Here is a 23,115-nt window from a genome sequence, read left to right as displayed (position 1 = left end):
CTCCGACTTCGCTAACTTCGCTCGTTCGCTGCAGCTCCCTCTGCCCCGGAACAGGAAGTAACCTGTTCCAGGGCAGAGGGATCTGCAGCGAACGAGCGAAGTTAGCGAAGTCGGAGCACACAGGCGCGCGCTGCGGCACCCCCCAGCGGCGTGCACCCGGGGTGGACCTCCCCCACCGCCCCCCCCCTCCCTTGGTAAGCCACTGCCTTGCCGGCCTTCAGCTTCTTCCCTCCTGACTCCCGTGCAGTCCACAGTTAAGTTCATTAATGCATTTATGTCCCCCATTATGACCAAGCTTCTCCCCAACAAATTGGATAGCCTGCCCACAAGTCCCGAGAAAAACTGTCTTTCTGATGGTGTGGGTGCATAGACATTAAGCAAATACAATTCCCTCCCCTGCAGCCACAATTTAATCTACTATAATAAAACTCACCCTCAACGTTCTGAAGACAACGTTCTGAAGTCACTCAGTCACTCACTGAAGGGTTCATGGATTCATGGTGGTGAAGCCACAACACTGACCATGTCTCTCTGCCCCGCCCTCGCATGACGGACCAATCAGAAAAAACACCCTCAACATTCTGAAACACAAAGGACCATCACAACACCGTTCCCAGGCAACACTAGGCAACGTAAGACGGACCAATCAGAGGAAACTACGTGACAATAAGGGAGGAGCATTCCCCAGCAGAATGGCTCATTATCTGTGCAGCACGGAAAGCACAGAACCACCGCTGGAACGAGAGAAGAATATTCCTGCTGTGTGTATGTGCAAAAATAGACCGGGGGGGGGGGGGAAGAAATTTTTAAATGCCTAATGCCAGTACTGAAGAGTGCCAGAGGGCCCATAGCAAAGACTATATTTGGGATCGCTTGACATGGAGTCAGAGGAGCCGGAAAACAACGTGCCCGTCACCATCTGGGACGTGGGCGAACAGGACAAGCTGCGGCCCAGCTGGAAGGATTACCCGCGACCCAGCCAGCAGCAAACAGCGACCAAGGAAGGGGGAGGAGTAGGGAAACACGCGGAGTGTGTTTCCCTACTCCTTCCCTGCCTAGGAATCGCTGGAGACTGGCTGCCAAACTAACGAAACAACCGCACACCGACGCACCACCTCCATCATTCAAAAGGCATCCACTCTTTCTTCAACAGAAATGCAAACTAATAATACAAAACAAAGAATACCCGTTTTCTCATGCAGCTACAGGTAACTACCCACCCCCTTCCTCTTCCCCTTTTGCCAAAGCGGCCGTGCCCAACCATCCCCAGCCTCAGGCAAGCCATCTCCCACCTCGGGGATTCCCCGAGCACCCGGAAAAATACGGCGCAGCTTACCACAGCGCATGTTCCAGCATTCCCCTGCAGCCAGCCTGAAATGGACCGAACATACCGGATCACCACCCGATGGCCCGAGACCGTGCTCCTCTCCCTTCCGCCAACTTAAAACAACCATCCCCGTCCTCAGGCAAGCCGTCTCCCACCTCCAGGATGCCCAGAACCCCAGCCCAACGGAAAAAGACGGCGCTGCTTCCCACAGCACATTTCTCTTCCAGCGTTCCCCTACAGCAGCCCTGAAACAGCCAAAAAATACAAACAGATTAAGAACTTGCTCCTCTACCTTCCGCCCATCTAAAACAACAGTGCTGCCTCAGCACAACACAAAAAAAAAAAAACCCCGGAAAAAACAATCCACCACTCAGCAAAGGCTGACCCCCCTACAACCACATTTACATTTCACCAACAGAAAGACCCCCTCCACAAACCTCCTTGACAGACAAAGCCACACACACACAATACAACAGAAACACACCCTCAAAACCACACACCAATCCATCCCACTTTGCCAGCACAGCACAGCACATCCCCCAACCCCCCAAGCAAAAAACAAAACAAAACAAAACAAAACACACTCATCAACAACCTGCACACACACCCCACCCTCACACACACACAAAATAACTCTGTGACACATACACACAGAAAAAAAAAGCCACATGCTAGCGCCCGTTTCATTGGTTTTGGAAACGGGCCTTTTTTACTAGTCATTATATAACGCCCATTAGAGTCTTTCAGAACCGTTTCGGCCGTATAAGCCACCCGTTTATTAATCAGTATTGCCACTCCCCCTTTTCGCCCCCCTGAAGAAGCATAAATCACCTGCCCCACCCAGTCCTGCTTAAGTTTGTCATGCTCCTGATCTGTCAACCGGGTTTCTTGCAGACAGGCGATTCCTACTTTAAGACGCTTTAAGTGCGCCAGAATCTTTTTCCGCTTAATCAGGGAAGAGATCCCTCCCACATTCCACGCGATTACTCTACAATGTGGTGTTTGAATTCCCTTTCACAACAGCAAGAATAATGAGTTATGGTCTCTGAGCCCCAGCCCTGCCCCAAAGACCCTTCTTTCCCACGAACATCCCTACTGGCTCTCATTACTATAACTTTCTGTATCACACAAATCCCCCGTTCCCTGCCCCCTACATCCTATATAATAATACTCATCTCCAACGTTCTAACCTGCCTGGGACCGTGGAGCCCTCGATGTGGTCTGCTAAGCCGCTTAGAACGTAATGACGTAAATAACGTCACTGACAGCTGAATCCAAGGCAAGGGGAGGAGTAGGGAAACACGCGGAGAATCAGCTGGCAGTGCTCCCTGCAACACCCCACCCCCACCCCGCGCGCATCACAAAAGCAACCAAACAACCTCAAAGAACTGAAGACAGGGCGAAAATGGCCACACTCCGGACCGGGACCAAGCAGACCAGCCGACAACGGATTACCCCAGGCGCCAAGCACGCAACCCGAAGACAAGGCACGGAACAACTCCCGAACCTGCCACCGCCCACAAAAAAACAAACAGCTGACGCTGCTCCCGAAACTGCCGCCCTCCAAAAAAAAATACCCACCTGAGGACACTGTCGCCCCTCTCTGGCCATCCCCTTCCTACAGCCACCTGCTTAAAAGTTATTACCTCCTGCACGCAGGGATGCTGGCTGCTTCAAACAGCCTTTTCTTTCGCTTCGGTTTCTGTTCCTGTGGACCTGCCCTTGAGGGCGGGACCACAGGAACAGCTGAAACACAAGTGAAAGAAGAGGCTGTCTGAAGCGGCCAGCGTCCCTGCGTGCAGGAGGTAATAACTTTAAAGCGACAGCCGGCTGTAACGAGGGGGAGGACCAGAGAGGTAGGGAGGGGGGACCTGAAACATTTCCCTCTTTCCACTGATGAGCCTATGCTCATTATCCGGGTCCTAGTCATGCCAGGATCCCCACCCCCCCTCACACCCCAGTATGCCTCTTAGTAGCATTTCCCTAATACTTTTTAACAGCATGCCCCTGAAACTCATAACTCCATATAAATTCTGAACTAAACCATTACAAAGTCACTTATATAAGTTCTTAGGCAACTGCCTTAACCATGGTGAAAATAACCTTATCTTCAAACTTTTCATCTGTCTGCATCTCGTTCTCTCTTCCATGGTGCCTCGCCTTCTTCCATAACACCTTTTCAAACTCAATCAAGATAAGACCTTGAATTCCTCTCTTGCGCTTTCAAGTTGCAGTTAAATGTCCACAAATTTTTCCGCTTCCGACGCTGAAGCAAAGGAGCACCACTGACCCTCGTGTTGAATCCTTAGTACTGCCGGATATAACAGCATAAATCGGATTTTCTTCTCCACCATTGTTGAGGACATGGGGTGAAAATGGCGCCTCTTTTCCTGTACTCCAGCCAAGTAATCTTGGAAGATCTTAATCTGGGCTCCTTCATACGTCAAAAGAGTCAAGCTTCAATCTAAAGCCCCTCAGGATTTCTTCCTTGTGCAGATAATTATGCACTTTTATTTTGACAATCCTCGGCCTTTGATTAATTTGTAGCTGTCTTCCAACTCTGTGTGCTCGCTCTATGCACAATGCCCCATAGCTATCAGATAAGGCAAGTTCTTTACATAACCATTGCTCCAAAATATGTCCGAGTGATTTTTCTGGTATCTTTTCTGGCAGACCTATGAGTCTCAAATTACAACGCCTTGATCTGTTTTCCATATCTTCTAACTTTTCTTGCTGGGCCTTAATTAATTCCTGAAGGTGCGAAACCTCCAGATCACTCCTGGCCCGTGCATCTTCCAGGGCTGATATCCTGTTTTCGGACTCACCCAGTCTTTTTATAGTATCTGCCATTGTTGTTTCCAATTTGTCCAGCTGCCCCGTTAGCAAGTCAAACCTTGGCGTTAGAGCTGCGCCCACCGCCTCCGTTATTTGCGATAGCTGTTTGTCGGTGAATTCTCTGCTGCCATCTTCTTTTTCCTCCGCCATTTTGGAGCTAGCTTTAGGTGGTGACAATTTTTCTTTGTCAGCTTTTGTTCCTCGACGAGCGACTCCAGAAGGCATCGGTCGCAAATACTGATCCATGCAGTGAGTACAACAATTGTATATTACATGAGGCTTTCTTGAAGAGGTAAATTTAGCGTTTTAACGAGTGTTGGGGGGTGGGGATCCCACTGAAACACAGCCGCTACTCACACCGCATCACGTGACCTCCCCGGAAGCGAGGTCTAACCTGTGGTTAAAAGGTCAAAGATGAATCCAAAAGAATATCTATTAGATTGTAAGCTCTTTGAGCAGGGACTGTCTTTCTTCTATGTTTGTACAGCGCTGCGTATGCCTTGTAGCGCTATAGAAATGCTAAATAGTAATAGTAGTAATATCCAATACTCTATTCAATTAATTGATGGTACTGTCTTCAAGGCAGAGACTATTTCTAGACTCTGGAATACTATCTTCATACTGAACCATAGAAACTTAATCTTTTCCATGTTTAGTTTTAACCTGGATTTTACTGACCAACATTCAATATTTCTGATACCCTTATAACAAAACTAGGAAAAAAGGCCCGTTTCTGAAACCAATGAAACGGGCGCTAACAAGGTATTGGTTTCCTGCAATTAATGTTTTGTAAGGAATTGTTAGGAGAAATATGTTGTCACGCTAAAGAATAATTTACATTGTTGTATTATGTGTAATATCTTTTTTGTTGTTTTTCTGGTTTTTTTTCTTTGTGTTGGTTGTGTGTGTGGGTGTGAGTGAGTGAGTGAGTGAGTGAGTGAGTGAGTGAGAAATGCTGATTCTGCATGTTAGAGGTTGTGTATTTATTGGTGGGGGGGAGTGTGTGGGTGTGAGTGAGAGACAGAGATCTTGATTCACCATGGCAGAGTTTGTGTATGTGTCTGTGTGTGAGTCTGAGAGAGATATGTTGAATTTCCTTGGTAGAGTTTGTGTATGTGAATGAGATGGAGAGATGCTGTCTGTCCGTGGCAGAGTGTGTGTATGTTTTTGTGAGGGGGGGAGGGTTTGTGAGTGAGAGATGTTCATTCTCCATGGCAGCTTGTGTATTTATTGTGGGGGGGGGGGAGTGTGTAGGTGTGAGTGGGAGACAGAAATCTTGATTCACGTGGCAGAGTTTGTGTATGATGTTATGGAGGTGTTTGGGGGGGGAGTGTGTGTGTGTGTGTGTGTCTGAGTGAGAGATAGAGATGTTGATTTTGCATTTTACATTTTGTGTATTAAGAGGGGTGGGAGGGGAGCAGTGGTGTGCTGGAGCCGGCTCGCACCGGCTCGCAAGAGCTGCTTGTTAAATTCTGACAGATCTTGCGAGCCGGTTGTTCTTCGGGGCGAGCCGGCTCCATTACACGAGGTAAGCATGGCAGGAGGGCACCATCGCAGGCCATGCTTACCTCCCCTCCCACTCCCAAACATGTCCAGCGATTGTCCTTCGCCCCCACCCTCCCCTCCCTCTCCCATCCATCTTTTTCTATTACTTCCGTTGAAGCGCCGCGTTATTTAAAGCCCTGCTGCCCGTCTCTAGCCTTCCCTGTTTGCTTCTGATGAATTTGTGCACTTAGTCCCACCTTCTGACATCATTCTGACGTAATTTCCTTTTTCCGCAAAGGCGGGACTGAGGGCACAAACTCATCAGAAGCAAACAGGGAAGGCTAGAGACGGGCAGCAGGGCTTTAAATAACGCGGCACTTCAATGGAGGTAATAGAAAAAGATGGATGGGAGCGGGAGGGGAGGATGAGAGCGATGGAGAATCGCTGGACATGGATGAGAGCGGGAGGGGAGGATGGGGGCAATGGAGAATCGTTGGACATGGATGGGAGTGGGAGGGAGGGCAGGGGAGGGAGGAGAATCGCTGGGTATGGATGGGTAGAGGGGGGCAGGGGAAAGAAGAGGATTGCTGGGCTTGGATGGGTAGAGGGGAGCAGGGGAGAGAAGAGAATTGCTGGGCATTGATGGGTACAGGGGGGCAGGGGAGAGAAGAGAATTGCTGGGCATGGATGGGTAGAGGGGCAGGGGAGAAGAGAATTGCTGGGCATGAATGGACAGAGGGGGGCAGGGGAGAGAAGAGAATTGCTGGGCTTGGATGGGTAGAGGGGGCAGGGGAGAGAAGAGAATTGCTGGGCATGGATGGGTAGAGGGGGGCAGGGGAAAGAAGAGAATTGCTGGGCATGGATGGGTAGAGGGGGCAGGGGAGAGAAGAGAATTGCTGTGTATGGATGGATAGAGGGGGCAGAGGAGAGAGGAGAGTTTCAGGACATAGATGGAGGGGAGGGCAAGAGAAATTCTGGACATGGATGGAGGGGAGGAAAGGGAGAGAGAAGAAATGCTGGACATGGAGGGAAGATAGAGGAAGGAGGTTAGATGAGGGGAAAGGAAGTGAGGAGAGAAACTGCACATGGATGGAGAAAATAGGCAGAAGCTGGATCCACTGTACAGTCAAGTGTGCGGAGGACCAGAAATGAAGAAGAAAGGAGGAATGCAAAGAAATAAATGGAAAGGAAGCCCTGGAAACGGAGTCAAGGGAACAGATAGAGAGCAGCAGAATCAGATACTGGGCCAGCATGATCAGAGAAACAAAGTCACCAGACAACAAAGGTAGAAAAAATAATTTTATTTTCATTATAGTGTTTGGAATATATCCACTTTGAGAATCAGGTGCTGAACGTTAAAAGTTTATATTTATCCCATATTAAACACGAATTAGATTGGAACCTGGGATCATTTCATTTTTTTTTTCCTGGAGAGAGTAATGCATTGCCCCCCCCCCCCCCCGGCTATAGCCAGCTCTGCAATTTTGGGGGGGCGCTGAGGTGGATGGGTGGCGCAGAGGTGGATGGGGGGCGCCGAGGTGGACCGGGGAGAGAGCCTGTTGTTAAAAATTTACCAGCACACCACTGGCGGGGAGTGTGTGGGTGTGAGTGACAGTGATGCTGTTTCTGCATGCAAACAGAACGTGGATTCCGTTGCAAGCAGCCTGTGCAGTGTGTTAGTGGCAGTTCCTGCAGCGCTATCGCCAGGTGTCTGCCAGTGCCAGCACATAGCCCTGAGAAAACACAGCATGCGGCCGAGATCCAGAGAGAGACAGAAAAGAAAAAGGTGAAGTGAGAGCCATACCTGGCGCTTTAATGTTTGGAGGGGTGGTTGGGGAGTGAGCCGCTGCATGTTTACGAAGAATCATTGTTCCCGCTGCCTCCTGTGGCGAGGGGGTTGATGTGCCTGGGGTGTGGCGGGTGTGATGCACCGAGGGGGTCGGCGTTGGGTTGGCAGCGGGAGGGTCGTCTGTGGCCGGGGGGGAGGGTTGATGTGCTAAAACGCACCTGCAATGTTGTGAAGCTGACACCGTGGCTTCATTGAAGGTTTCGCATTCGTAAGTCTGTCATATCTGTCTGTGCCCCGCCCTCGCGTCATGACGTTTTGACGCAGTTCCCTCTGATAGGTCCACCGCCCTCGACGTCATCACGTTTTGACGCGAGGGCAGAGCAGAGAGAGATGTGACAGACTTTACGATCTTACGAACCCTTCACTGAAGCCATGAAGTCAGCTTCAGAACGTTGAAGGTGCTTTTTATTATAGTAGAGATGATGTAAATCTACATGCACAGGAATCAGTAGAAATATGTCATCAGCATAGGAAAAAAATCCGTTCATTTGGTAACAATTGAATCATACATAATGTGCTCATATAAAAGTTATACAACAAAGAGGAGATTGGTGAACCCTATGGGACACCACATGGGGGCACCCAGTGCTCAGAGAAAACCACCATCCTTCAACACCATATACTTCCTGGATTTCAAAATTCCTCAAACCATTGTAATAGTTACCCAACCTCCGAATATTGGGCCCAAAGATATGAAATAAACACTCCTAAAACTGATAATGGATATATGCGCCTAACTTTGAGAGTTATGTTCATAAATTGACCTCTTTGAACATGTACTAGGGTTGAGTGCATAACTGTGTACTTGAAATGGATCAATATTCTAGGTAATTGATTCACTTGGGACTAACTGCCCATATTCAGCAGCACAAAAAGCAGTCCTAATTATGCCCACTTAACTATTCCATTTAGTTATGCGGGTCCTAGCATTGAATATCAGCCAGCCCCTGCATAACTTTTAGGTACCAGCCTGAAGTGATCTATCCTCCTCAGGCCATCAACAAGCCCCCTGGATCTTCCTCCCTCGCTCCCACCTCTCCTACAACATCAACAAATTCCCCAAGAATCCCTACTTCCTCCTTCCCAGCCCCTGAAACATCAACAAACCCCACCCCCCAGACCCCTGGGCTTACCATCCTGATCCCTGGTGGCCTAGTGGAAAATGAGCAGGAGCAATGCACATTTGCTCCTGCCCATCACAGCTGCCTCTTCAAAACGTCTGCCACAACTTCTAGGGGGATCATAATGGGGGGGGGGGGGGGGGGGGGGGAATCTGCTGATCTTCCAGGGGGTGGGTGTAAGGAAGATGAGTGATTGAGAACTGGTCACCTGACTAAATACCCTTGTGTGGGACCTGGCCGATATTCAGCCGAGGTTCTCATAAGTGTCTTATACAGATCCCAGCTGAATATTGGTCAGACAGGGCTGGTTTTAGACATGCTGGGGCCCAGGGCAGAAATTAAAGAGGGAGCCCCTTCCAACAATCTGCCCACCCACCATTACTGCCACATATAAAACAACTTTACATGACTTCTTCACACACGAAACACAGACACACCTTCACCAAATACAGATCAAGGGATCAGAAATTAGAAATAGAAATATGAACAGCAAAATTGAACAAGGAATCAGGGGAGTAGCCAGACAACAGATTTTGGGTGGGCCTACAACCCAAGACTTGTATTGAATCTGATCTTAAGGAACCTCAAGAACTTAACTTGGCAAGTACTGCAACACTGAAGAAATAAAAACAGAAATGCATTTCCTTTTGTATTGAACACAATAGGTGGCATAGCCATGGAGAACCCCCCCAAAATTACCCATCATCCCTGCTGTAGCTGGCATGAATCCCCAAGCTGTGCCAGCTGAAGACCACCTCCTTTGGTCCGGCAGCCAGAGCTCTCCAAACTTTGCAGCCAAATTGCTCCTGCCACTGCTGCCCCTTCCCCATGCATGCTCAGTTTTCATAAATGCAGAAAAATCAAGCATTCAAGGGGTGGGTCAAAAGTGGCAACAGCAGCTTGGGGACCCTACTGCTGGCTGCAGAGTTTGGAGAGTTCTGACTGTCGGAGCGGCAAAGGAAGAGGAGGTTTTCACCTGGAGATCTTTGCTAGCTCAGGTATTTATTTTGCATTCAGGTGGGAGGCAGGGGGAAAACTGGTGCCCACCTACTTTTGAGTTTAGACTGCCCTGCCCCTCCCCCTCCCCATCTGACTATGCCAGTGAACACAATACAAAGACATCTGTGATACATATACCCAAAGTTAACATATTCCAGTTAATAAATTCAAAATAAAACACTTTTTTCTACCTTTGTTGTCTGGACATTTTATTTTTCCATCATATTGGTCCCAGTTTCCATCTGTCACCTGCTAATTCTCTTTCTGACGGATTTTGTCCATTTGTCTTTTCTTCTCTCTCCAGTCTTGTTCTATTCCTTCACTACACCTGTCTCTGACGTATTGCTTCTTCCTTGCTAGGTTTTTTTCTTTTCTGCCTCTCTATCCACTCAAATTTCACCTTCTTTCTCATCTTTCTCCTTCTTTCGACTTCCTATTTATTAACTTTCTATATTCTTCTCTTATTCCCTAGCTGTCCCATTTACCATCTCACTCCTTTTCCAGCCTGCTATTCCCTTCCATCTTTCATCTACCCTCCATTACTACATTTCTACCTCTGTATTCACTATCCGCCTCTCCACCTCTCACTGATTATCTTGCCACCCCTTCTTGGCCTCTCCCACGTGGTTCCGCTATTTCCACTATTTCCCTTCCCTCTCCTTCTCTCCATTCTCAGTATCTCCTCTCCCTGTCCCTTTTCCTCTACACCCTCATCATTTTCCTATCCCATCTCTCTTACTGTCTACTACCTCCCTCCTTTTTCCTGCTGTTGTTCCCCCACCTCACCTCACCCAACCTCACCTCACCTCATCCCACCTCACATCACATGAACCAGCATCTCTCCCTCCCACCCTCCCTTTGTTCGGCATCTGCCTCTCCCTCCCTTGCTTACCTGGGTCCAACATCTTTCTCCTTCTTTCCAACTGCCCTCCCATCTAGCATTTCTCCCTCCCTCCCTCTCCACCACTCCTGGGTCCAACATTTTTCCCTCTTTCTTCTTCCCTCCACCCTATTGTCTGTCCTTTCTCTCTCTCTCTCTCTCTCTCTCTCTTTCTCTCTCTTCCTCCTCTCTGTTCCCGGGTCCTTCATTTCTTCTTCCATATCCACCCACAACTCCTAATATGACAGGCATGTCCCCATCTCTAAAACCCCTCCCCGGTCTACTTTAAAACAGATCCAGGAGGCTTCTGCAGTCTGCGACCTTCTCCCATTCTTGCCACCCAGATCTGAGATCTCCCTCTGTTCACCTCACCTCCCCTATCTTCCTAACATCGCATTTACGGAGGTGGGGGGGGGGGGGGGTGTTGGTAGTGCAGCAATGATTCTTATACAGTGCCTGCATCTGTCCCAGGGCTGTTTCTCTGCCATGATGCATTCCTCAGAGGCTGACACAGGAAGTTGCATAAGAAAGGGGAATGCGACAGAGAAACAGCTTCCAGACAGACGCAAACAGTGTATAAGAATTGCTGCCGTGCTACCATCTCTCCCCCCCCCCCCCCCCCCCCCCCCCGTCAACAAAATGCGATGTTAGGAAGACAGGGAAGGTGAGGGGAATGGACGGAGACCTTGGATGGGGTGGCAAGAACAATAAGAGCTGGCAACCCACGGGGCCCCCTGGAGCTATGGGGCCCAGGACAGCTGCTCTGTTTGTCCCTACCCCCCAACTCCGGCCCTGCAGCCGGAACCTCATAAGACCTGGCGGCTAGCAAATACTGAATTAGGCCCACATATTCAATGCCAGTGCTCAGACATGGTCTAGCATTTAATATCTGGGGACAATTCTGCCTGCAGCAGTTTGCATTTTAAAAAATGCTGATTGCTATGGGCTGCATATTAACTTTAGAAAATTTCACAACACTTAAATTTAGGAACATAAAAAGTAGGTGGCAGATTTAAGGTGGGGATAAGTTATGAGTTTAGCAGTGAGTTTTAGTACTAGGCTAATAAATCTAGGCAAATGAATGGCAAACTAAATTTGTAAGCGTAACTTTTAAGCTCCTAAATTAAAATGAACTTTCAGTAAAAAATTTATGTTTATAAATTTAGATGAGAATAGGCACAAATTTAGGAGCTCAGCTTTTATTGATGATCTGACTAAACTCCTAAATTTTGGAGCATAAAAAGTAAGTGGCAATGGGGGTGGATTTAGAACAATAACTGATTTTCAGCACTAAGCTAATAAATCTAGGCAAATGAAAGGCAGGCCTACATTTAAGAGCATAATTTTTAACTCCTAAACTAAGAAGAATTTTCAGCTGAATTTATTCTCATAAATTTGACTGAAAATAGGATACAGATTTAGGAATATATCTTAAGTACATAAACTTAGGAGCTCAACATTTTTTGAATATCGGGCCCAACATATTTTGCTCAGGATAGGAGGAAGTATAGTTCTCTTTCTCAATGGATGCAGAGTTTGTCTTTTAGGAATTTGCATTTTTGTTTTTGATTGCACTTGTCTAATTTATTGATTTATGGTCCCTTACTATGTATTAAATGAGATGTTTTTCTAGTGTTTAGTTTTTGTATAAAGATCTACAGCAGTCCAGCTTCTTTTGTTTGTTCAATAGGAGGCATACTGGGGGTCATTTAGTTACAGTTAATGTGCAGTAATGCCATTATCATATGTTTCCTGACACAAGGTCCAGTTTATAAAATGGGTCTTTTTGTAGATAATGAGGGGCATTTTCGAAAGGGGATGACCATCTGTAAGAGTGCCCAACTCTAAGGACAGTGCCGCGAAGGGGCGAGGCAATACGTATTATCGAAACAAGATGGATGTCCATCTTTCGTTTCGATAATACGGTGGGGGATGCCCAAATCTTGACATTTAGGTCGACCTTAGAGATGGTTGTCCTCGGTTTTCGGTGATAATGGAAATCAAAGACGTCTATCTTAAAAACGTCCAAATCCAAGCCCTTTGGTCGTGAAAGGAGCCAGCATTTGTAGTGCATTGGTCCCCCTCAGGACACCAACCGGGCACCCTAGGGGGCACTGCAGTGAACGTCACAAATTGCTCCCAGGTGCATAGCTCCCTTACCTTGGGTGCTGAGCCCCCCAAACCCCCCCAGGTCCGTCTGCCTGAAGTACACTGCACCCACTACAACTGCTCCAGGGACCTGTATACTGCTGCGATGGACCTGAGTATGGCATTTGAGGCTGGCATAGATTCTGGCAAAGTATTTTTAAACTTGTTTTTTATGGTGGGAGGGGGTTAGTGACCACTGGGGGAGTAAGGGGAGGTCACTAGAGTACCCCAGGCAGTCTGATTTCCAGTATATATATAATAAATATGCATAAGATATATTTGCATGCAATTGAGGTAGTGTATGCAGATCTTTCTCATATGCATTTGCCTCCTCTTCTATAATCTTGTATACCAGTTGTGTGCAACTTAATTGACAAATTGTTAGTTGGCACTAATAACTAATTATTGGTCAAAATTGGTAGTAATTGACACTGATTTGCACTTACACGCATGCAAATTCTACAGTGCGTGACTGCTAACAGGGTGTAGACATGGAAGGGACCAGGGGGTTCAGGGACATGCCAAGCACTTATGCACTAATGGCCCGATAGTCAGCCAGCAGGAGGCAGCTTGCATATGTACCACAGTTTCAATGCCGGGCTGTTCCCACTGACCAGCACTGAATATGCAGTTTCATTTTTGGCTGCCAGAACTTAACCGGTTAAGCCAATATTCAGAGTTAACCGATTATGTTCCTAGCAGTTAAAGATAGGACTGCTATTTAAGCGGTCCTATTAACCACTTAACCCAGCGCTGAATATCGGCACTAACCATGAATATTCAGCAGCTATCTCCCGCTGAATATTAGTGATTAGCTGGCCAGTTAAGTAACGCTGAATTTCGGGGGTAAGGTTATAGAATATTGTCAGTTGTCCACGTAAGGATTAAGTGGTCAAGCCTAAAGTTAGGTGTGCAAATGTGAACTTACACTAGTATTCTAAAATTACAGATACAGAATTTGTACTTAGCACACAGCACCTAAAAGAATTACCCCCTTGTGGGTATCCTGAAAACAGACTGGTTAAAAGATACTTTTGGAATGGTTTAGAAACACTGTCCAAATATCCCTAAGACCTTAAGGGTCTATATTCAGCCAACGGCACTCAGCATTTTGTTGACCGCTGCCGGCATTATTCCTGGATATTCAATGCCGGGCTCTGTCCAGGCTTTGGCACTACATATACAGTTTTGCAGAGCCGGCTAATGCAGAGCCGGTTAAGTCCAACATTCAGAACTTAACTGGCTATGGGTTACCGCATAAAGATAGGACTGACTTTTATGTGGTCCTATTTATGTGGTTAACCTGGCCGCTTAAGTGCTGAATATTGGCACTTAACTAGCCAAGTGCCGACTCTGCCCCCAGAATGCCCCCAAAATAGCTGGTTTGCAGTTAGGTGCTAACCGGCAGTGGCATAGCCAAGGGTGGGCCCAGGCCCACCCACTTTGAGCTCAGGCCCACTCAGTAGCAGCACACCTATGATGTGGCTGGCAGGGATCCCAAGCCCCACCAGTCGAAAACTCTCAACAACTGCATACCTTGTGAATAGCAGATCTTCATCTGTAGCGAACAACAACTGATACATGCTGTGGGGCCAACATGAGCAGTGTGTACTAGTTGCCATAGGAGCCAACTCTGTGAGTGCAGTGGGTGCTTGAGCACCCCCAATACTGAGAAAATACCTTGTATGTGTCCAGGGAGGGGTTATCACCTTTGGGCTTAGCACCCCCAATAATTTTGAAAAGTTGGCTCCTATGCTAGTTGTTGCTCACTGCCAATGAAAATCTACTATTTAAAAGATATTGCGGGAGGGGGGGGGATGTTTGAGAGACCATATGGCATGCAGGCGAGAGAGGGCGAGACCATATCACTTGTGGGGCAAGGCAAAGTTCTTCTGCCCACCCATCTTGGGCCCAGGCCCACCCAAAATTGGGTGTCTGGTTACGCCCCTGCTAACCGGCTATTTTTCGAAGCGCTAACCAGTTAAGTGCTGCTGAAAATTAGCAGTTAGCCCTGAACTGATGATTTAACTGGCCAGTAGCCATTTCTGGTTGGTTAAATCACGTTGAATATCAATCCCTTAGGTGCATCTGCAATGAAGAAAAGTAAACAACAACAAAAAAAGTCAGCACAGCACCTGTGAAGTGATATATGTGTGCACAAACCTGGTGGCAGTCCATCTCCTCCTCCCATTTTTTTTCACTAGGAAACATGCATGGGGTTGGTACAGTGGTTCGCAGGCCCTGTGCTTTTTGCTTTGTTTTTGTGCTTGCTGCTCCTATTAAAGATCCTGGGGGAGGAGAAGAACTTCGTACCTCACTCCTTCTCAGAGCTATCAGATTTTCAAGGGGAATATAGGCACCGACATTTCAAAATGATTGGGGGAGGAGTGCAAAACAAAATGCAAATTACCACACCCTGGACATAATGAAGGACCTTGCTCAATAATGAGGGTGATCAGCAACCACTGGCATCCACCTGCCTCATGAGATCTTGGAAGATGCTTGGTTTGCCTCATTCCATACTTAATTTGACCCCCCCCCCCCCCCCAATATTTCTGTTTAGAGACTTCATGGTCTGAATGACAAACCAACTAAGAACCACCACTATTAGTGCATCAAGAACCCATATTATGCAGTCAAAACAGAATTTACATACACACTTAGGGCTAGAATTTTCTTACCTGCCACCATCAGAGTAAAATCGAAGCCTTTCTTTACAGACTTGCGATGAACCTGGTTTGGAAGCGTAGCAAAGCCAACATAATTGTCCTTAAAGAGAGAAAGAAAGAGAGAGAGAAAAACAAAGAGGACTCTTAATATGGATATTGTATAAATCTAATGTTAATAAAGTACAGCAGCAATGTATTCATTGTCAACAGATGGGGCATTGAGGATGTTGCTTAGAAGCTGCTTTGAATCATGGTGACTTTCCTTCTTAGAACATATCTGTACTGCATTTGCTCAGTTCTGTACTTTCAGTTCCTCAGTCATAGCTGCATATTTGTGTCACTAACTTCCTTCTTAAGATGTCTTGTTATATTCTGAGTTTATATTCTGAGACCATACACCTAAAGAAATAAACTATTGATAAAGATAGTGCGAGTGAGTGCCTGCACTGTTGCTCCCTGTACTGTACCTGTTTGGTAATGGGGCAGTTGTGTGAGGAAAGATTGCACAGCTGCAATCTATGCTGTATTTGTCTGTGGGGAGAGGGGGGAGGGGTCAAAATATTTGATGGAAGCTTACATTGCTGCTGCTCGCATTATACCTGTTCTATGGTGGGACATTGTATAAGGGAAACTTCTATTTCAGCTGTCCAGAAGTATCTGTTCTATAGTGGGGCAATGTGTGGGGGTAGCTGTCTTTTTGATAAGATGGATACTCACCATGATACCGTGAGCGTAGAGAGCTTCCAACACAGCTATCTCTTCTAGAACCGTATCTCACCCACATCCTCTGCCGAGGTAACATAGGAAACTCTGATGCTTCATACTAAAAACCACATTTCACATCTCATTGGTTGACTGTTTATCATTGCTGGTGCTACAGGCAACCTGCCCAGGGGAGCAGACAATGAAGAGGTTACTGATTGGCTAATCACTAAGTTTGGATAGACAGATCTATCAGACTGAAAAAGAACCAGAGAGTTATTAATTTCTGTCTTCTGTCTCTTGCTTTTTCTGCATTTTACAGAGTTTGCTCTGGCATTTTCCAATCCCTGTATTCTGAATTTTATCAAAACCAGTATCATGTCAGTAACATCAGTAATTGCACCTATTTACTCACATTGGACAATTAGCATGGAAAGTTGCACATGCAAGTTATACATGGTGTCAGTGTTACCTTTGAAAATGAATTAGTCCAACCTTTATTAGGAAACTCCCTTAGTAAGCGCTTTGCGCCGTATGCCTAATTTTGTTGCAAAAATTTAATCGCAAATTTATTTTTTTTGCTAAACACCATTTTGCTAAAACAGATCTTAATGATCACTTCCTGAAGGACATCATTTTGAAAACAGGGATCATCCAGTTTTTACAGTATCTTGCAGTAACACCTCTCAATAACAGTAATAATTTTTTAACAATAGTACATTTGTTTTGTGAGTATTTGGAAAAATGTTGGGGTCCCGTTTTTTCTGGACACCGTGTAGAGCAGTGTCAGTTGCACATGTATCTTAATATAATAACTATTGGCTGCAATTGGTGTTAATTGGTGCTATTTAGCATTAATTAGCAGTTACATGATAACTACTCTTTGTCAGGATTCTGCAAGTTGCACACATAAAATTTATAGCATGCAACTGCAAGGAGGCGTGGTCCTAAGAGGAACATGAGTGGGTCAGGGGCATAGCTAACACTTATGTGCATGCATTTATCGTTTATCATTATACCACTTACGTTGCATGCAAATTGAAGCGGTTTACAATAATAGTTAAAAAAAACACTAAATACTCAGAAAAAGAATGCCATTTGTGGATAGAAAAGTACTAACAAGTTATTCCATTCATATACAAGGTCACACACACAAGAAAGGAAAGTGATACAAGAATACAAAGACAAGAAAGGACAAACAAAATACATAGTAACATAGTAGATTAAAAACATCTAATAGCCTTGGTCCTGAATCCACCCTGGCCTAAACGCAGAAAGTGTTTTTAGTAAGGCACAAAACGATGTATAAGAAGTTTCAAGTCTGAGATGCTGTGACAGAGAGTTCCATAAAGCCGGTGAAGTGAAATGACTGCTAGAATACTAGCAGTTATGTGCCTAACTGCCTACAGTTAGATGCATCCACGCGTTTCAGTTTCCACATTGAGAGAAACATTTTCTTTATGGTGGATTTAGCTTGGGTCTCTAGTGAGAGGTTTTGGTCGATTGTTACTCCAAAAATTTTCAGGCTGTCTGATATAGGGAGGGTGTATTCTGGGGTGTTAATGTTTGTGGGTTTGTATGTGTTGTATTGGGATGAGATGATAAGACAGTGTGTCTTTTCTGTGTTGAGTTTTAGTTGGAATGCATTTGCCCATGAGTTCATGTTGTCTAGGCTGAGCTTGATTTTGTTGGTGATTTCTGTTAGATCATTGTCGCGTGCTCGAGGACCTTGGCATACTGTCAGGCTTCTTCCCCGGGAGCACTGGGTTCGTGAGCCCATGGGCCACTACCGTGGAGCGGCAGTGGCAGGCAAGATCATCTCCAAGGTAGAGATGAGACAAAACTGGACCGGAACCCCGGACTGGAGTTCTACACCGGAATACACGGAACTGGAACGCACCGGACGGGTGTGCACTGGAGTGGAGCCCGCTGGACTGGAACACACTGGAGGGCCCCACAGGACTGGAACATACAGGAGTGAAACCCGCTGGACTGGAACACACTGGACCTAGGCTTCACCTACGCTTGACCACCTTTCCCCGAGGGTTGAGCCCTCAGGTTCTGGCAGCCGGTAGGACTTACAGGAAAACCCAGAACTGGAACTTGCAAGCAGGAACAGCAGGAATGAAGATCCAGGAGTGCCCCCTGGCCCCTAGGCGCAGGCAAGGCTGACAGGCAGGGACTGTCCGGGTTCTGGCAGTCGGCAGGTTTAAACACAATGACTAGTAAACTGTACCTAGGCTAATAGAAACGCTATACCCAGGCAAACCAGTCATACACAAGAAACATACACAGAGCACACTCAGGAGACTTGAAAGCTATACACCAGCTAACAACAAAGCTGTGCCCAAGCTAACAAGTCATGCACTGGAAACAAACACAGAGCACTAGCAAAGCTATACACAAGCTAACAAGCCACACGGTGCGTAAGCTGGCTAGTCTAACACTAGGAACAAACACAGAGAACTAGCAAAGCTATACACAGGCTAACAAGCCACACGGTGCCTAAGCTATCTAGTCAAACATAGAAACACACAGAGCAAACACTGAAACAGTGTACAGAGCACTCTATACACCAGGGCCCTAGATGAAATGCAAAGGCCAGGGCTGTAGTCTCTAAGTGATTAATAAAGCCCTTCCACACCAGAGGCACAGCTGCAGCAATCACCTTGCATCCAAACAGAGGCTTGACACACAGAGAAGTCAGCCCAGTGGGAGCCATCTTGGATACTGGCATAGAGGAGTCGGCGGCAGCCATCTTGGAAAAGGCATAGCCCACACAGGTGAGGTTCAGTAGGGCAATCAGCACACAGAGCCAGAGAGAGAAACTAAGACAGAGACAGATACAGAGACAAGCAGAAGCCAGCACAGCCACTGACTCCAAGAAACAGGGTAAGTCTGAGGGTGGTCACGGCCACAGACGTAACAGTACCCCCTCCTCAAGACCCCCCTCTCGGTCTCCCTGAGGAGTTCAGGTGTCCAGGGGTAACTATGGTGAAACCTCCTGATGGGTCTCAAAAGCCAGACATAGATCACTGGACTGGAAGTCACAAGGAAGTTCAAAACTGGCAGACAAAAGTAGAACCTGTGACCAGGAGGCTCCTTTGAATCACCACGGGGCAACCTCAGGAACATGGATGCATCAAGAGGAACAAAATTCAAAAGTAACCCTTCCCAGAGGGAACCCACAACGTCCTGGACCTCTTGGGAATTCCATGTAATGGCAAGAGCAAGGCTGAAGCCACTACCCCAGCTGACATCAGAAGCCGGGCTGGGGCCCGAAGTGGCATCCCAGTCTTGACAAGAACTAGAAGTCTGAACAGAAGCAGATCTGGAACTGGAACCTGGGTTGGCATCCAAAACGGAGCCGGGATTTGGACCCGGACTGGAATCAACCCCTTGACTGTAACTGGAACTGGATTCAGGAGCTTGACTGGAACTGGAACTCGATCCAGACTCAGCATCTTGACTGGAACTGCAACTCGATCCAGACTCAGCATCTTGACTGGAACTGCAACACGATCCAGACTCAGCATCTTGACTGGAACTGCAACACGATCCAGACTCAGCATCTTGACTGGAACTCCAACTCGATCCAGACTCAGCATCTTGACTGGAACCCCAACTCGATCCAGACTCAGCATCTTGACTGGAACTGCAACTCGATCCAGACTCAGCATCTTGGCTGCCACTGCTGCAACTCGGAGTGGACACAGCATCATGGCTGGCCTCAGTACTCAGTGTAGACTCAGCCCACAGCACGGACTCAGCATCTCGGCTGGGACTGGCACTTGGTCCGGAACTACTAAGCCACCTTCTTTCAGCTTGGGCTTCAGAAGTATCCCGTAGGGTTGGCTCCGAGAGAAGTTGGAAGCGGTAAAAGAACAGCTTGGTAGAGGGATCAATAGCAGAAACTGGGTTTTCTTCAAACCCAAGCCAGGAGACACGCTTTCTTTCTGCGGCAGCTTCAGGGGTATCCTTCAAGGCTGGATCAGACAAAAGGGCAACCCGGTACTCCTGGAGCGTCAGAAACGGATCCAGATCAAAAATGGGGTTGGAACTGGGATCCAAACTGGTACTAGGAGGCTCAGTAGACAGCGCCACTTGAACTGGACGCAGAGACTTGGCTTGAAGCGCTGCTTGGACTGGAATCGGAGACTCGATAGAAAGCATCCCTCGGACTGAACTCAGAGACTCAAATGGAAGCGCCACCTGAACTGGGATAGGAGGCTCGGTCAGCAGCGTCCCTCGGACTGGACTCTGAAGCTTGTCTGAACGCGCTGCTCGGACTGGATTCAGAGGCTTGTCTGCGCGCACTGCTTGAATGGGACTGGACCCCTGCTGGGCCCAGAGCGTGGAATTCCCAAGACGTCTTCTCTCAGCGACAGCTTCTGGAGTATCCCACAAAGCTGGATTCAGGACAAGGCTGCAGCGATACTCTGAGAGCGTGATGAAAGGGTCCATATCTGAAACTGGGCTTTCAGTGATTCCAAGCCACCGGACACGTTTTCTCTCAGCTGCCGCTTCCGGGGTCTTCTTCAAAACAGGATGAGACAACAGTTTCCCACGATACTGACGAAGAGTCATAGAAGGATCAAGCACAATGACGGAGCTGGACCCCAGCTGGGTCGGCTGGGTGGGGGTTCTTGCCGGGCTCATGGCCTTTGCATTCTGTCGCGTGCTTGAGGACCTTGGCATACTGTCAGGCTTCTTCCCCGGGAGCACTGGGTTCGTGAGCCCACGGGCCACTACCGTGGAGCGGCAGTGGCAGGCAAGATCACCTCCAAGGTAGAGATGAGAAAAAACTGGACCGGAACCCCGGACTGGAGTTCTACACCGGAATACACGGAACTGGAACGCACCGGACGGGTGCGCACTGGAGTGGAGCCCGCTGGACTGGAACACACTGGAGGGCCCCACAGGACTGGAACATACAGGAGTGAAACCCGCTGGACTGGAACACACTGGACCTAGGCTTCACCTACGCTTGACCACCTTTCCCCGAGGGTTGAGCCCTCAGGTTCTGGCAGCCGGTAGGACTTACAGGAAAACCCGGAACTGGAACTTGCAAGCAGGAACAGCAGGAATGAAGATCCAGGAGTGCCCCCTGGCCCCTAGGCGCAGGCAAGGCCGACAGGCAGGGACTGTCCGGGTTCTGGCAGTCGGCAGGTTTAAACACAATGACTAGTAAACTGTACCTAGGCTAATAGAAACGCTATACCCAGGCAAACCAGTGATACACAAGAAACATACACAGAGCACACTCAGGGACTTGAAAGCTATACACCAGCTAACAACAAAGCTGTGCCCAAGCTAACAAGTCATGCACTGGAAACAAACACAGAGCACTAGCAAAGCTATACACAAGCTAACAAGCCACACGGTGCCTAAGCTGGCTAGTCTAAACAAACACAGAGCACTAGCAAAGCTATACACAGGCTAACAAGCCACACGGTGCCTAAGCTGGCTAGTCTAACACTAGGAACAAACACAGAGAACTAGCAAAGCTATACACAGGCTAACAAGCCACACGGTGCCTAAGCTATCTAGTCAAACATAGAAACTCACACAGAGCAAACACTGAAACAGTGTACAGAGCACTCTATACACCAGGGCCCTAGATGAAATGCAAAGGCCAGGGCTGTAGTCTCTAAGTGATTAATAAAGCCCTTCCACACCAGAGGCACAGCTGCAGCAATCACCTTGCATCCAAACAGAGGCTTGACACACAGAGAAGTCAGCCCAGCGGGAGCCATCTTGGATACTGGCATAGAGGAGTCGGCGGCAGCCATCTTGGAAAAGGCATAGCCCACACAGGTGAGGTTCAGTAGGGCAATCAGCACACAGAGCCAGAGAGAAACTAAGACAGAGACAGACACAGACACAGAGACAAGCAGAAGCCAGCACAGCCACTGACTCCCAGAAACAGGGTAAGTCTGAGGGTGGTCACAGCCACAGACGTAACAATCATGTTTGTAGGGGATGTATAATGTAACGTCATCAGCGTAGATAAATGGGTTAAGGCTTTGGTGGATAAGGCCTTGGCTAGTGTGACCATCATGAGGTTGAAAAGGATCTGTGATAGTGGTGATCCTTGCGGTACTCCACAATCTGGTTTCCAGGGTGATGATATGTTCGTGCTTGATTTCACTTGGTATGTTCTGGTGGTTAGAAAGCCTTTGATCCAATTGAGAGTATTACCACTGATTCCGAAGTAATCTAAGAGTCTTAGTAGTATGTTATGGTTAACCATGTCGAACGCACATGACATGTCAAATTGGAGGAGGAGAATGCTTTTTGCCTATGGCTATCTCCTGCTTGAATTTAGTTAGGAGAGTAAGTAGTACTGTTTTAGTGCTGTGTCGAGGTCGAAATCCTGATTGTGACTCATGTAGAATAGTGAATTTGTTTATATAGTTATTGAGTTGTTTGGTCACCAGTCCTTCCATTAGTTTGACTGCTAATGGGATGGATGCCACTGGGTGGTAGTTAGTGATATCGTTTGTTTTTTTCTTGGTGTCTTTTGGTATTGGGGTGAGCAGGATGTTGCCTTTAGGAAAAATACCCTGCTGAAGCATGAAGTTTAAGTGGGATGTGAGATCTGTTATGAAGCGGTGGGGAGCAGATTGTATTAGATAGCTGGGGCAGGTGTCCAATTGACAGTGGCTGTTGGAGTATCGTTTCATCACCTGAGTGACTGTGTCAGCACTGAGGAGGGCGAAATTTGACCATATTTGGTCCGCAGGGTATTCACCGGGGATTGGGTCTAGCCCATTCATGAAGTTTTCTATGTCTGTGTTGTCCTGAGGTAAAGTTTTGAGTAGGTTAACAATTTTTTCATTAAAATATTTGGCAAAATTGTCTGCAGATGTGATATCAGTGTTGGTTGTGATGACCGGTGTTGTATCTAGTAATTTGTTAAAGAAATGGTATAAATTTCTTCGTGTTTTTGTAATCTGGCCCAATTTTAGTTTTGTAGTACGATCTTTTGGTAAGTAAGCCACAAAGTAAGCCACAAAGGAGTTGGGGCAATTTCAAAACCAATTTTTAGACATTTTTCTATGAAGTCCACCAGAAGTGCATTCAAGTCACAAGGGGGT

General features: G+C 47.3%; 1 protein-coding gene across 1 annotated transcript in view; it reads right to left on the bottom strand.

Annotated features, from left to right (window-relative positions):
• LOC115473918 (septin-4-like) overlaps positions 1 to 20,732 on the bottom strand; it is a 134,340-nt gene extending 113,608 nt beyond the window's left edge. The window contains exons 1-3 of the mRNA XM_030209123.1: positions 20,716 to 20,732; positions 16,031 to 16,136; positions 15,326 to 15,413 (exon numbers count right to left, since the gene is read on the bottom strand). Coding sequence (XP_030064983.1) covers positions 15,326 to 15,413; positions 16,031 to 16,033 — 91 coding nt within the window. The 5' untranslated portion in view covers positions 16,034 to 16,136; positions 20,716 to 20,732. The remainder of the gene's footprint in view (positions 1 to 15,325; positions 15,414 to 16,030; positions 16,137 to 20,715) is intronic.
• Between the last annotated feature and the right edge of the window lie 2,383 nt (positions 20,733 to 23,115).

Source organism: Microcaecilia unicolor, chromosome 7 (assembly GCF_901765095.1).
Source record: "Microcaecilia unicolor chromosome 7, aMicUni1.1, whole genome shotgun sequence".
NCBI classification, from domain to species: Eukaryota; Metazoa; Chordata; class Amphibia; order Gymnophiona; family Siphonopidae; genus Microcaecilia; species Microcaecilia unicolor.
Note: the sequence above shows the minus strand (reverse complement) of the source record. Positions and strands in the feature narration are given on the sequence as shown.